Here is a 16,074-nt window from a genome sequence, read left to right as displayed (position 1 = left end):
GACACTATGGCTGAAAACAGGGACTGAATCAGCAATAAGTCATTCAAAAGAGATGACCAGTAACTATTCCACAAAATATATATATATATCTATTACATAGGAATATATTTGACATATATAGGAATACAGACCACTAACAGGCTAAGAAATATTAAAAGATCATCAAGAGAAGTTTCCAGGCGTTAACTAGAATGGTAATTATGGCCAGCAATATTTCCCATTCCATGTGACGAAAACAAATGATGCAGAATATTAGACACAATATGGCAAATGTTAACTCTGCAATCATCTAGTGCCAACCAATCCTTTCTCACTTGTAATGTGACTGCACAGGAGACCTCATATACAAGAATCTTTGCACCATAAGAAGATATTTCACCTCATTAACATCTATGTCAATCTTGTATCAGCCCATCAGTAAAACTGATGCAATCCTTCCATTTTCATACTCACTAAATTTTTCTTTTCCCACAAGACTTCAGTCTAGCAAATAGGAAATCTTTTTATGACTTAATGTCTGCTTCTTTAGCTTTGGCTTGTTTTGAATGCATCTCCATTTTATACAGACACGAACAAAACACAGAACAAACAGCAAACAATACCAGGAGAAAAAACAACTTTCTAGCTTCAAGTGACCACAGTCTTCATAATAAACTGTCCTGGGAATAGGAGAGATAGTTGTGCAGAGATTATAACAAAATACAGATGTATAAATATACCAGCCATATTGCTCCATTAGGCATCTACAGAAACCGAATGCAAATCCTCTGCTTTATAGCCTCTAAGTTGAAAATGTAACCTCTCTTCACTTGTATTATAGAATATATAAAATACATCAGGTTGTAGATTTATAAACCTGAAGTTAATGTGTTGAGCAGCTGAATAACATTTTGCCTCAAAGACACAGTAACTAAACCCACAAAGAATAGAAGAAGTGAATTAAAAAAAAAAAAAAAAAGTTACAGGAATTGCACCTTTTAACAAAAATAAAGGAGTATAAGAAGTTTAAGACATTTCTTCACACCACTTCTGAATCCTGACTGATGCTTACACTTTGGCTTATCATATTACCACATACATATCTGTGCTCCTTGACAACAGCCAATACAAACTATAAGGACTTGATATAAAAGAAAGCTGACTTAAGCCTTTTATTTTCAGTCAAAAAAAAAAACAACACATCGAAAATCCAGTTCTTCTTCCTTTATTGCACTCTATAAAACTTCTTGTTATAATCAAGAAGCCAATAAACAGTAATAGCTGAATATTCCTTTAAAATGTATAGTTTAACTCTTAAAATAAAATTTATTTAGAAAAGATATCATTTACAACCCATTCAGTAGTAATCAATCATTATGTACTCACAAACAATATTAAATAACTTGTATGCAGCAGTTTCTTTATAGGGCAAATGAGGGGAATATTTTCTCCTTAGCAAATATAATATCCCACTGTTAAAGAGCAATTCAAATCAACTTTGGAGCAACTGTGATATACACAAATTTCTTACAAGAAGCTCAAGATTCATGTAGTGTAACAAGAATATATACAACTGTGTCCAGTGCATAGCTTAACAGCAGCATGTGAAAAGTCTATTATCTTCAATTGGCACACCATTACCTATAGGAAAATAATTTACCCAGAAAATGCAGTGCATTCAGAGAACACCAGTGAGGCACAGTAAAACAACAAGATGTAGTGTAACTAAATATGTAAGAAATAAATAGCGGGATTTTGCTCTGGATGTCAGCAGCTTAGAACAGTAAAGACTTCGTCCTCGAAGCCATCTTCTAAAGGAAAGGGCTCCTCCTTTCATCTGGTTAGGAAACAAAAACTTCAAGTAAGTGTTCATGCATACAGAAGAGAAGAATCTCTACTGTAACCTAGTTTTGCAAGGCACTCTATGCCCTCAAACCCTGATATGCAGCAATGGATGCCACAGCAAAGGCCATAAGTACAGGTTATTTAAAGATAAAATTGAAACAGTAATAAACGGAGGAAAAATGGATATAAGGTATTTGTGCATTATGTAATTACATATGCATTCTAAAGATGAGGATGTATAATTATACACATACACATTTTATTTAATGGCCACATGTGTAACAAAATTACACTCTTAGACTATTTATATTTTAATTTGAACATATGTAATGGGTTATGTGGCATAGTTTATGCAGCTGCCTATGTTTGACCCATCATCCACAACCCTGACAGAACGAAGTATTTTCATTATCTACTTTGCTATGTTGAATGGACCTCTCCATAGCCAACACATCCCCAAGATATGTAAAAAAGAGTACTTCACAGAGAGCTTTTCAGAGTCAAGGCAGATTAGACAAGTAGCTGCTTGACACTAGTGTTTACATACAAAGAAGACAACCCAAATCAGTGATTCCCAGTGACTCAGAAAGGAGATCTGCACTTCAAAAATGAGTAAGTTGAAAGAGACAGAGGCATAGCAGAAGGAAGACAAGAGAAAGGAAATAGTACTGTGGGAGGAAATAATGAACTGTGCTGCCTTCTGTCCTATCTGCAATTAGCAGTACACAATTAGCACACTACATATGTAGATTAGAATTTGGGGTTTTTAAAAGCTTTTCATTCACTTACCTTTCGTACAATAACATGTTCACTAGGATTGATGATTAAGGCTTCCCTTTCCTCCTCAGTTTCCATCTGAACAGTGTATTCTCTAGGTACAGACCTGTAACTACTTACTTCAAATCTAGGGGAAAAGTAAAGGGAGACAATGAAATACTGAATTATCTTTCCTAATTCCAAATTAACATAAGAAACATTATTTTATACACTTACATTACAGGGAGAAGCTCCCCACAAAAAGCAGTAAAACTCAGTTTATGTTGCCAAGTCATCTTCAGTCTCCATTTGCAATCTACTCTCAAGGTGTTTCATTTATTCAGAATAACCCTCACCATTGCTAGCCGACTAGTGATTTTCATATGATGATAATGACGGAGATTTTATGCAGGCAGATGGATAATATTTTAAATCTAAAATGTGACCGTACTAAAGCTGTTGTCAGTATATTTCTTCTGACTCAAAAAAAAAAAAAAAAAAGGGAAAAAAAAAATCAGAGGCCATTAACACTTTCTTGATCCATTGAGTTAGAACCAGCTTTTTAACACAGTCACACATGAATTTTCTTTGCTTCAGGTATCATAGACTTGTAGACTTACAAACTGATTCTGTTCTATTATCAGAAATCTAACACGCACAGGTAAACTTATCACTAATCTCACTAAAAATAAAGGGCAAACTAAGGAATCTGACACAGTTTTCCAGTTCTGTAGTACACTCTGCATTTATTCCAGACCTACTGTAAATGAAGACCTCTATATCGATTCATCCAAAGGGAATTGGAACCAGAAGAGGAACCAGAGGGGGAAAATGGCTTAAGTTTTCTGAACACACAGGTTATTTCATACTCAAGTAAGCATAAACACTTATGTGATACAGCAATCTGTTGTATATCCTTAAAATCAAAAAATCATGTTTTACAGGATTATTTACCTGTTACTTAGCTCTTCAGAGAGTCCAAGAGCTTCTTCTGCAGCTTCTCTCCTTCTCTTCTCTTCTGACAATGTTTCTGTCAGCTGTGAGAGAGCCTGCTGCACTGAATCATATTGTTGCTCAGTCTCCGCAAGCCTATAACAAAATGAAATATGAACTCATATTTTATCTACCGAAAGAGTTTGTTTATTTTTTTTTAATTAATGAATATTCTGTTTGTGGTAAAGACTTACCTAATCTGAAGTGTCTCATTCTAATTACTTAAATAAAGTCACCAGTAAGTACGTATCTTTACAAAACTAAACCACAAATACTACCAAATAATAATTCAAGAATGAGACTGATTCCTCTAATCCACTGTAAATGCACACTTTTATCTTTCCCCTAAAAATACTTCAGAGAGATAAAAGCATTACTTTTGCACTTACAACGTAGCTTTCAGGAAACCAATATTGCTAATACACACTCTCAGTCCTCACCTTTTTCTGAGTTCATTTAGCTCCATATTGTCTATTTCAACAATAACTGCAGATCTTTCCTGTGGTGCTCCAGGGGGAACTTCGGCTCTAGTTTCATCCTAGAAAATATTAAAGGGGAAAAAAAGCTAGTCACCATTTTTCTACTTGTAAAAATCTTTATATCAATTAAAGAAGCTATAACCACCACTAAGCAGTGGAACAAAACACTGTTGTGTCATTTGAACATTTAATTTCCGCAGCTGCAATTTTCCAAACCTGTCTTCTAACAGAAAGTTGAAGACTATGACTGTGTGTATTGCCAGTCTTGGAAGATACATGTACGCTGCATAACACAGCAATTCGAGCTATGTCTGCAGTGCAATAAATACATCTCCAAATCCACATAGTAACATAGTACTGACCATAGTTTCATAAAAAATGCAGCTATTACACTAACAGAATCTGAAACAAAATATGTGTGGTATCTCATCATGCCATGTAGACAAGCCAGTTCATGCTGAAGTAGCAGAAATATTCTGCAGAGTATTGAATCCTTTTTCTCACATCTGTGAACTCCACTCCAGGAACAGAAATCCCCCATTAATATAGTCACAGAATCATAGAATACCCTGAGTTGGAATGGACCCACAAGGATCACTGAGTTCAAATCCTGGCTCCACACAAAAATCAGACCATATGTCTGAGAGCACTGTTCAAACACTTCTTGTACTTGGTAGGCTCAGTGCCGTGAACACATCCCTGGGGAGCCTGCCCGAGCACCCTCTGGGTGCAGACCCTTTCCCTAACCCCCAGCCTGACCCTCCCCTGTCCCAGCTCCATGCCGTTCCCTTGGGTCCTGTCGCTGTCCCCAGAGAGCAGAGCTCAGCGCCTGCCCCTCCGCTCCCCTCGTGAGGGAGCTGCAGGCTGCCATGAGGCCTCCCCTTTGTGTGCTCTGCTCTGGGCTGAACAAACCAAGTGACCTCACCTGCTCCTCATACATCTTGCCCTCTAAACCCTTCACCATCTTCACAGTCTTCCTTTAGATGCTCTCTAATATTTTATCTTTCTTATATTATAGCACCCAAAACTCCACATAGTACTCCTGATCATATCCTCTGACTATCCTGACTAGTTACTGCAGCACTACCTGCCCAGTTTGCTGCTATATGGTATAAAACAAACAGCACAACAGAAATACTAGGACATGCAGTAGGACTAGGACAAGTCATGAGCAAGCTAGGATTACCAGTTGGAGTGGCACTGATTAACTGCCCGGGAGTAGATGGCTATATCTATGTGAAGAACAGGTGGTACTATGAGTCTGAATAAGGTAAGTCTCCCTTTTGTTCTCTCTCAGATAATCTATGCCTAACATAAAGCTTACAGCATCCTTATATGTAATGTTTAAATTCAGAGCTAGTGAGCTTTATGCAGTGTGGAAGCACTGAGAACTGTGTTGAAACAGCCTATTGCTTTGCAATCAACCAGGAGATAACAAGGGGGGATTCATTTATTTTACAGTTGACAATTCTCTCTAGATAATTTCCATTTCTGGAAGAATACGGATTGTTTTATATATAGGTCATCATAATATTGTAAGGTCTTTCGTTAATCACTCATTATTGAGCAAGCAAGGCAGTACAGGAAAACATTTCAAATTGAAGGGATCATAAAGGAATAAGCTTACATATGTATATGATGGGTTGCAAATGGTACTGAAATGCTGAACTGTTTACATAGATCTCACTTCTCAAAATATTACCCAAAGACCTTGCAAAATGATTCATGACTGCTGTGAAAGTATCACCAAACCTTACTAATCCAATGATTAGTGATCATTCAATTACATCTACCAGCTGTAGACTACTTCAAAAATACCTCAAAATGAAAAAAGTGTCAGTACAGATCTTCCTTAAATTAAAAGTTAAATAAAAATATCTTTATAGCTATAAAGACAGTTATCTTCAGTGCATCATAGACTAGCAGAAGTATTGAATCAGTAGAACAGAAAGCATTTACTGTATATTAAATTTTTTATTTATTAATAAACACTTTGTTTGTTTGTTTGTTTAGCACAAAAAAACAGCAAAAGCATGAGCACAGAAGAAAGAACCCTAAAAACTTTTCCATATGTTCATTTACCTGAACAATGCCTTGGAAAGACGTCACTTGCATTGTCTGATATTCTCTCTCCAGCCTTAAATAACGATTCTGCAAATCAGTATAACGAAGCTGATTATCCCTCAGAGTCTGAGACAGAGTCTTCAACTGGGCAGACAAGACAGCATTCTCTTCTGCTGACTGCACAACCTGAAAGAAAATAATATTTTAATTAAGAAAGAAAAAAAGGAATTATGTCCTCCAGGAAATTACTACAGATTTGAGACCTGTTGTTGAATATAATTGTGTACTGTTTTCAAAATTGCATCAATTTTTTGGCAAGGTCATTTTGGTTAGATTTAACTATCTATTTTACGAGCAGCAGAAATAATAAAACCTGCATATTGGTTTTCTATGTAATCTATATGACAAAAGGGTAACTGCAGCTTTTCCCCAATGCTTTCCTCCCCATGTTTGCTATGACATCCCTGTGTGGCCAAGTACAGTATACCTAGCTCCGACTTCCGGACAATGAATATAGCTAAGTAAATTGAATAGTATAAACATGTTCATCAGACAATCAAGGAATGTACAGCTGTTGAGTTTTCATCTTTTCAAAAACAGAACAGTAATTTGGGTCTCCACCCTTTACCCACATACTCATCTTGTGGGAGCTTGAGATTACTATGCCCGTTTTAAAATTTTGTTGAAATTGTTCTTAGATTCATAAAACGTTTGGGTGAAGCAGTGAAAACAGACACAATCACAGATGAAAGGTAACATAAACCTAATTTTCTCTGCATACCAAACTACATGAAGCAAGATAACTGTTTAGGGAATTTCCAAGAACGTTTACAAACTTCTGCTAACAAAACTGAACACACATGCACACACACGCACCCCCCACATCTTAACAGCCACATAAGGGTTCATAAAGACACTGTTAAGAAACATTTTTGAGGTTTTTAACATTTGGTATGAGATAGCTAAAATCTTGTTCCAGCTAAGACAGACATCTGTTTCTGTCTAATGAAAAATACTTTGAGTTCAAGTTCAGCAATGTCTCTTTAGAATGCAGATTCAAATAAACTTATCTCACTCGAATAAGTAGCCAGGAAGGCCGCAGCATCACATTGAGCTTAAGTTTGCAATTTGTAGTCTGAGCCAACTGGGATGTTATGAAGAACCTAAGTTTTAAAGCACTCAGTTTCAATTATGTGAGATACCACCAGTTCAGCAGTACTTCTATGTTGACAACTCTCAAATTCAAATTAACTCTTTAGGACGATGGTTGTTGTTTTAAGTTACCTTTGAATTAATCTGATGTAAATGCAGATCTTTCTGGTGCATCTCCTGAAGACAGCGCTGTAACTCATTTTGAAGTTGATTCTTCTCAGCCAAGACATGTTTGATTTCCTCAGGGTTGTCTGCACTTCCAGCAAGGGAGGCAGTTTCTAAAACCTTAAAGTATCACCATATTCAATGGTAAATAACATGGGAATTTTTATAAATAGTATACAATTTCAACACTAAATACATATGGACTACACAACGATATCCTTTTCACAAGATTATTTCATTCTCACAAGTTAATCTTGCATTTGCAAGAGGCTTTACTAAATATGTACTACTAAATATTTTCAACTTAAAACTTCAATACAAAAAAAAATACCATGAAGAAACATGCCAACTAAATTGTACATTCGCAAATAGCATGAAGCACAGAAGTGGAAAAACAGTAAAGCCAGATGAACAAAATACACCTTTTAAAATCAATTTTCTAGTTAATAATATAGGATATTCATAACAAGGTAAAAAAATAGCTATTTTCTAAATATGAATTTAAAGCTGAAAGTCCATTTTTCAAAAATAATTAAACTCTATCACTAATTGAAAAGGACAAAGTTGTAAGTATCTAGTAGGCCAACATTATGATGTTGATCTGATATAATGAAGGAAAGCAGTCTGCCTCCAATGGTTTCTGGAATCTATCTTCTCATAAAATCATGAAATAAAGACTTGCACCACATAAAATATTCCATAACCCAACGGACATTATGGTTCAACAGCTCTGATATATTGTTTTAACCATGAAAAACGAACAACATATGATAGGCATAATTTGACCGGCTAAAATGTTATTTTTAATAAAATACAAGGAAGATAGCCCATCTCTACTTCCTTTGGCACAGAAAAGGCAAACAAAAATATTACTTTCCTCAAATCTTTAATGATAATCTGCAAAAACAGACAGGAGACAGCTGATTAACTCTAATAACATGCAAAGATTCAGTGGCCAATAAATACATTGTTGGCACCCTACAAATAATAGTACAACATCCTACTCTCTTTCAAACATGTGCCACAGGAACAACTAGTGACACTGGTTTTACAATACTGCAACTGCAAATGACACCAAATTGGCAAAAGAAACCAGAATTATAGACCCAGAATTTCCAGAGTTATATTCTCACTTGTGGGCATAGCACGTTTCATCTCAGCTACTACTTAAGTATTCTTCTGTGAGCTGTCTGAAAGTTCCATGCTCTCTTTTTGATTTTACAGAATTAACCGAGAAAGCTGTAAACTGTATTAGTTCTTTTTCTTTCCATTATCTATCTCTGTATTTATCAATACCAGGTCTACTGCTGAACCAAATTCTTCCTCATTCATCTAGTTTGAACTTCTTCATATCGTATTCTGGATTTAACTAACCTAAAATAGTCACTTGGAAGATAACTTAAGTAATCCACTAACAGTAGCAACTCAGTCAGGTGCAAATACCATTACAATTCAACTATAGTAAATTGTTACTCCTTTCTGGCTAAGACTCAGTAAGTATTACTGGTTTGTAGCAGTCCTTCACCTTTTCCTTTACAACTACATTATTTCGTTATGAAAGTTCTTTCAATGTTTTTGGCCTTGCAACATATCACATCAGCAAGTTTTTTATTTTATAATTGCAAAAGAAACTTTTTTATTGTTTAAAAGAAGTTGATCAACATCAGACTCATTTAAAAACTGTTTTAAATTATTGCAACTCCTTTGCTTGGAATCAAGACCTCTAAGATCATCAAGTCCAACCACTAACCAAGCACTGCCAAACCTACCACTAAATCACGTCCCTAAGCACCACATCTACTACACATCTTTTAAATACCTCCTGGGATGCTAACTCAACTACTTCCCTGGGCAGCCTGTTCCATTCACAACCCTTTCAGTGAAGAAATTTTTCTGAATATCCAACCTAAACCTCTTGTCCTATCACTTGTTGACTGGGAGAAAAGATCAACCCCCGACGTTGCTACAATTTTCTTTGAGGTAGTTGTAGAGAGCAATAAGGTCTCCTCTGAGCCTCCTTTTCTCTAGGCTAAACAATCCCAGCTCCCTCAGCTGCTCCTCACAGGACTAGTTCTCTAGACTCTTCACCAGGTTCATTGCCCTTCTTTGGACATGTTCCACCTCCTCAATGTCCTTCCTGTAGTGAGATAGTTGTAGTTCACTGATTTGACTGACCCCAGAAGCACTGACATAAAGTTAATGCACCCATTAACATCCCACCCTTCACCATCATATACAATATAGTTTTCATTTAGGAAGTGTGCTGTACAATAAATCAATTGAAGCAGGTTAGTGCTACCTGCCACGTTTTATTTGTTTACCTTGACTGGGTAATTGCCGCTGGTGGAGACTGATTTCTTAACAATCAAGTCTTCTTGCAGCTTCTGTAGTTCTGCAATCTGTCGGTCTTTCTCAGCAACTGTCATTTGACATTGATTTCGCAGTGCCTCGGACTCTGAGAGGAGGAGGCTTTTTTCCGTTCTGAACATAAAATAACAAACTAGCCATTAAATAACAACATACTAGATACAAGTCAATGAGAATGATAAAATTGTTCTAATTGTTATTTCTAAAATAAATAATAGCAGTTTTTAAACAAATATATGTAAATATGGTCCATTTTATGAACATTCTCAATGCATATTTCAGTTTGAAGAGGTCTGCTTTAAAAAAAAAAAAAAAAAAAAAGAAAGCTTTGAAAGTGATATCATCATGTTTACTTCATTGGATTGGAGACAAGAGTCTACTGTCTTTAAAGATAATAATATTTCTTAATGCAATACATACTTGAGCTATCTAAAGAATAATGTTGGGCAGCAGAGCAACCCTAGGTTATAGTAGTGTTGAGTGCTGCTCAAGATATACAGTCTATTCCATTTCAAACAATGTAAATTTGAAGAGGAGTGCCTAGACTCAAAATACTATTAAATAAGCAAACATACCACATCTCCAGAAAGTGCTGTCATAATACAAATGAAATTACAAAGGGCATAACATCAATTTAAAATACGCTTTTGAAGTTTAGAAAAATACTTGGAAAAAACTGTCAACCTGTCAAGTCTACTAATTAGTATGTGGTTTGAATTATCTCATGCTAACTTGCTCACATTTGCAAAGAAAAATGTGGGGCTGGCCTTCTGATCTACATCCCCCCTCCACACACACACCCTTCTCTAGTATAAAACAGGTATTATCTGACAGAGGCTTTAATGGCATAAATTGTACTACAGACAGTAAAATACAGTAAGGCACTAGGGATAGTGCCTACTAGCCTGAAATTCAAACAAAATTATTTTCACTGAACTGATGATAACATGTTTTCACACTTCGAATCACCTCCAACTAGTTTAAAACTTGAACAGTCTAGGACAACCAAATATTGATCTGTCTCTACTGAGTGCCACTTAAAAATGCCTACTACCTTCTCTGAACGCAGACCTCATATGGTATTCACAGAAAGGCGTCACATTATTCATTTCACACAGATAGTGCAAGATGTGAATAATGTTGAAGTGAACCCCTCAATCTACAAAAATATTGCTCAAATGTGAAATGAAGTTAATTTTCAATATGTAGTTGGCTCACACTCGCAATATTTCAGATGTCTATTAAAAAAAATGGAGAAAACGTTCAGCCATCCCAATGGTTACTCTTACTGAGAATATGATACCATGCATAGAAATATGATTCTTAAGCTGTGATTTCATATACCCAAGTCACCAGCTGGAGAGAAAACATTCATTCAAGATTGATTGAAATTTTGCATAAACAAAGAGATCACTACAGAAGGTTACAAAGATAAATGGGAAGAAAGAGAACTGTGTGAAGTTGACTGCGAATATTATGGAAATATTCTTCGGGTAGACAATACATAATATTCTGTCAGTTTACTGTCAGGTTGTGAAGACACTGAGGAATTCTAAACAAAATCCACCTGTATTATTTGTTACCTCAATCCAGCAAGCTCACTCTGGTAAGATGCAATCTCTCTCTCGGTTTCTGCTTGGAAGGCTTTTGTCTGATGCAATGCCTTCTCCAACTCATCAACCTTGGTCTTCAGTTTTGATATTTCAACAGCTGCAAGGCTGGCTCCTTCTTTAGCCTACATTTAATAAACATGATTAGTGAGCTGGAATGAAAAATATGTGCTTGAAGCTCTATTAGTGTTAGAATTCTAGAACAGAATTATGTTTTTTTGTTTGTTTGTTTGTTTTCCCATTTGCTCTTCTTTAACAGGATAACTACCTTAACTATCAAAATTGTGAGCATGTCTTCTCTACTCATACTATGCTTTCTTGGCACTTGCATAAATCTTGACGTTAAACTTCAGAATCCATAATGTCTCTAAGTATTAAAAAAACACACATTGATGTAGCTATTTAAAACTTACCAATATTTCCCAATTGATCTGAGGCCTATCCAAATGACTTTTAAAAAAATTTATCTCACCGATGCTGTTGCAAGCAATGGGAAACGAAGCTGTTCCCTGTTTAGTTTCAGAAACTACCTTCTGTTTGCTGAGTTCCTGCAGCAATTTGTCTCGGTCATCCTGAAGACTGGCCATAGCCTTGGAAAACGCTTCAATCTGGTGAACATAATTCCCACACTCAGATGACAGTCTGCTAATCTCCAACTCATGGGTGACTAATGTCCTACAGAGATTTTCAATTTCATCACCAATCTGATGAAGTGTAACCTTAGTTGCAGCATCAAAATGCACCTTATTCAGAAGATCATTTTCTTTGAGCGTATTGACAAGATGTGATTTAAAGGAATCCAATTCAGCTTCAAGTTCGTCTCCTTTCTTTTTTTCGGACTTGAGTTCTGATGTGTATTTGCTCTGAAGTATCTTTAAGTCCTCTATTATCCTATCTCTGTCATTTTGTAGAGCAGTCATTGCTTTCCCAAAGGCCTCATTTTGGGATCTCAGCTCTCTATTCTGAGATTGAATTTCTAGTATCACCTCCTTTAAAGCATCAGGTTCATCTCCATGCTCAGGTGTCAAAAGAGTCTTACTGTATTCCCCATCTGCATTTCTGCCCACTGATTTCTGGACTTCCTGAATCCTCTTCTGAAGTTTTGCTCCATACAGTCCATCAGATACACATTCTTTTTTCTGAATACTACCACTAGTTAACAATTTCTCTCCAGATTCAGAAACAAGTTTCTCCTTGTTTAATGATGCAATTAAAGATTCTAAATCATTTACTTTAGACACTAATTTTTTATTTTCATGTTCCAGAGATATAGCAGTGTCTATTTGCAGTTGATTGGACAGTTGCATGTCTTTTATTTGCTTTTGAAGATCGTATTTTTCTTTTTCAAGGCCTTTAATAAAATCCAATTTCTGTTTAAGTAAGTCTTTCAGTTGATGATCTTTCAGAGATAAAACTTGGTTAAGATCTTCCCTATACTTAATTAGCTGTGCACTTAACATTGCATTTTCAGAATGAAGATCGTCTATCTGATTGAGAAGTATCCTTAATTCTTGTTTCAAAGCATTATTTTCACTTGCATTGCCAACTATAAGACTGTCCCGCTCATGTAAGACAGTTTGGTGAAGATGTTCCAACTCTTTGTATTTAGAAAAAAGATCATCCCGATCATTCTGAAGAGATGACATTGATTTTTTAAAAGCATCTATTTCACTGGCAATTGCAGCCTTATCTTGATCTGCTTTATCTGCTTTCATCTGGAGATTTCTTAGTTCATTTTCCATCCTCTGACAGGACTCCTCAGATTGTTCTCTCTCGCTCTGCAGAGACCTTAACTGAAGTTCATATTCTTTGATCTGTTGTCTATGTTGAGTCTGTACCTGAACCAGATAGTCAGAAATTTCATCACCTTTTGAAGAAATAAGTAAAGAAATTTCTTTATCTTTATTATTTAGCATGATTTTCATTTGCTCAGAAATGGTAATCTGCTTTTCCAATTCAGCATTAATTTTTTCCTTTTCAGCTAGAAGCTGTTGCAATTCTTGTTCTTGTCTTGTAAAATTACTTTCCAGTGCTTTTATCTCTCTTCCTGCACTTTTACTATTCTCTATGAGATGATTAAGAGAATTATTTTCTTTAAGGAGTGCTTGCAAAGCTTCTTCTTTTGACTGAAGAGCACTTTCCAATTCTTGCTGCCTGTTAAAAAAAGAGGTATTCTCTTCTTTTATTTTGCAGAGCTCTTCATGCCGTTGTGTATCAGCAGATTTTTGCCTCAAGTACCGTTCATCCTTTGTTTCCTCTACCACAGAATATTTGATATTCAGTTCTTGAATCTGAGTCATTTTGTCTTTCAGTTCATCTTGTAAAGACATTATCCTTTTATTACTGTCTTCTATCTGTTTCTCTTTACTTTGGATGGCCTCTTTGAACTGCATTTCCCAGGTCTTCATTTCCGTGATTACCCTATCCCGGTCATTTTGAAGAGAGGACATACATTTTGCAAAAGCAGCTAATCGTGCCAAAGCTGCATTCAAATCTGCCTGAAGTTTCTTGTTTTGAGAATCCTTAAAGTTAACTTCCTCTTGCAATGCACGAATCTCACTAACTGCCCTGTCTTTTTCTCTCTGAAGGGCACTATGTCTTTCCTCCAGGTTCAAAAACTCTCTTTTGTGAACCGATTTTGATTGTTGAAGATTAAGTTCCAGTTCTGTCACATGTTCTCTCTTTTGGATTTGTAGTTCATCTTCTTTCTTCTTAAGTTCTTTTCTCCAATTTAGATTCTCGGCTGTAAGCCTGTCCACTTCATTCTTTGACTGATCCAACAAGCTCACCTGTGAAGAAAGCTTTTCATTGAGATGGTTTATTTCTTCATTTGATTTGGCAAGCTTTTCCGACATATTAGTTAAGTCCTTTTCAAATTTCTCACTTTTTGACTGTGACAGTTTCACAGATCTTTCCAAATCCAGGATCAACTCCTGGAGTTTTATAGAATCCTTTTGCAAATGGTTGATCTCTTGCTGTTTCTCCTTTAAGAGTTCTTGTAATTCTTTTGTTTTGTTTTTACTTCCACTATTATCTCTCTGGGCACATTTCACCTTCTCCTCAAACACTTTTACAAGGTGTAACTGCTGTTCTTCTTTTTCTCTAATCACGTTACATTTTTCTGCCTTTAAGTCTTCCAGTTGCTGTAACAGCAAGTTATTCTGCATCTGTACTGATTTCACTCTATCAGTAAGATGATCAATTTTTTTAATGTGATTAAGCAATTCTGTTTCAAGAAATTCTCTCTCATTCTTTACTTTGTAAGAACTTTCTTGTACATTTTCTAATTCCTCTTGTAACAGACATTTATCATCCTCTAAAATCTTAACTTTTTCATTTAGACTAACAATTTCTTGGTTAAGACTTTTACATTCCATGTCCAGCTTTGTGATACAATGATTTTTATAATCCAAAGATTTTTCAGTTTCTTTCACTTTTTCTGAAATTAATTTTCTTTCTTGTTCTAGGACAAGCACATCTTGTTCTTTTTCAGAGAGCTTATCCTTTAACATGTTAATGTCCTTTAACAACGATTCATTCTCATACAATGCATCAGTCATTTTAGATTGCATATCATTTTGGTATGTTTCCATTTGACCTTGAAGGTCTTCCAGAGCTGCTTTAGTTACACTGATGTTATTATGGAGAATGTCATTTTCATTCTGAATATTCTCTAAAGTCTGCTTTAAACTTTCAGAAGTTTGCTTCAGCTGCTCGTTTTCCTCTGTCAGCTGATGATTCTGCTGAGTGAGCTCCTGAAGACGATCCTTGTGTTCTTCCATCCTTGCCTCTTGCTCACGTATCTGCCTTTTTGCTTTACTTTGTAATTCATCAACTTCCAATTTCTTGGATTCACTGAGTTGTTTCAGTTGGTCCTTAATAACATTATTTTCATCAATGAGGTTTTGAAAACGCTTCTCAAGAGCCTCCTTCTCAGATTCTCCTTCTTTGAGTCTTTGAATAGCCTCTTGCTTCTCTTTTCTAGTGGCATCAATAACTTGCCTCATATCTGCTATTTTACTACTGATATTCTCGTAAGCCTGAAGGAGCGATTCATACTCTTGCTTTAATTCACTATGTTTAGCCTTCCATCCTGTTAATTCAACTGTCTGAGAATCTTTTAAGGTATTTAGCTGGAAAGAGAAGGCCTCTTTTTCCTGAACTATAGTCTCCATGGTAGATTTAAGACTTTCACATGCAGCAGTGAGGTTTTCATTTTCAGTCAACAGTCTAGCATTTTCAGAAACAAGGCTCTCCTCTTCAGATACTGGAGAAACAGTATTCGAACTTTGCTTTTCTCTACCAACCTCTAACAACAATTGTTCAAGTGTACCTGTCTTGTTCACCAGTTCCTCCCTTTCTAATATCAGCTTATCAATCTGGTCTTTTAGACATCTATTTTCTCTCAGGGCCTCTTTCCGTGATATTAAAGCTGCTTGTAATTTTCTCTGAAGGCGGTCTTCTCTAGGCCTCTCCTCTGCTGTAGTTTTTTGCTCTTGTGGTTTAGAATTATTTACATTTACAGTTTTTACCAGTGGCTCTTGACCTATTTGCATTTCTTTCTGGATTTGATATTCTGTTGTTTCTTTCAGTTTAGTTTTCCCAGAGTAATCAGTCTCTGATAGTTGAAAACAAGTGCTTTTACTTTGCAATTTTCCTTGAAG

General features: G+C 35.9%; 1 protein-coding gene across 4 annotated transcripts in view; it reads right to left on the bottom strand.

Annotated features, from left to right (window-relative positions):
- Positions 1-1,188: 1,188 nt before the first annotated feature.
- Positions 1,189-16,074, bottom strand: part of LOC311210085 (uncharacterized protein) — a 45,164-nt gene continuing 30,278 nt past the window's right edge. For all 4 annotated transcript variants that reach the window (XM_084287851.1, XM_084287852.1, XM_084287853.1 and 1 more), the window contains exons 22-29: positions 11,384-11,535; positions 9,755-9,914; positions 7,401-7,553; positions 6,135-6,302; positions 4,014-4,111; positions 3,535-3,669; positions 2,614-2,728; positions 1,189-1,816 (exon numbers count right to left, since the gene is read on the bottom strand). In XM_084287851.1, coding sequence (XP_084143977.1) covers positions 1,658-1,816; positions 2,614-2,728; positions 3,535-3,669; positions 4,014-4,111; positions 6,135-6,302; positions 7,401-7,553; positions 9,755-9,914; positions 11,384-11,535 — 1,140 coding nt within the window. In that variant the 3' untranslated portion in view covers positions 1,189-1,657. The remainder of the gene's footprint in view (positions 1,817-2,613; positions 2,729-3,534; positions 3,670-4,013; positions 4,112-6,134; positions 6,303-7,400; positions 7,554-9,754; positions 9,915-11,383; positions 11,536-16,074) is intronic.

This window comes from Netta rufina (genome assembly GCF_964035555.1).
Source record: "Netta rufina genome assembly, chromosome: 5".
In the NCBI taxonomy this organism is placed as follows: Eukaryota; Metazoa; Chordata; class Aves; order Anseriformes; family Anatidae; genus Netta; species Netta rufina.
This window is presented reverse-complemented; position numbering and strand designations above follow the sequence as displayed.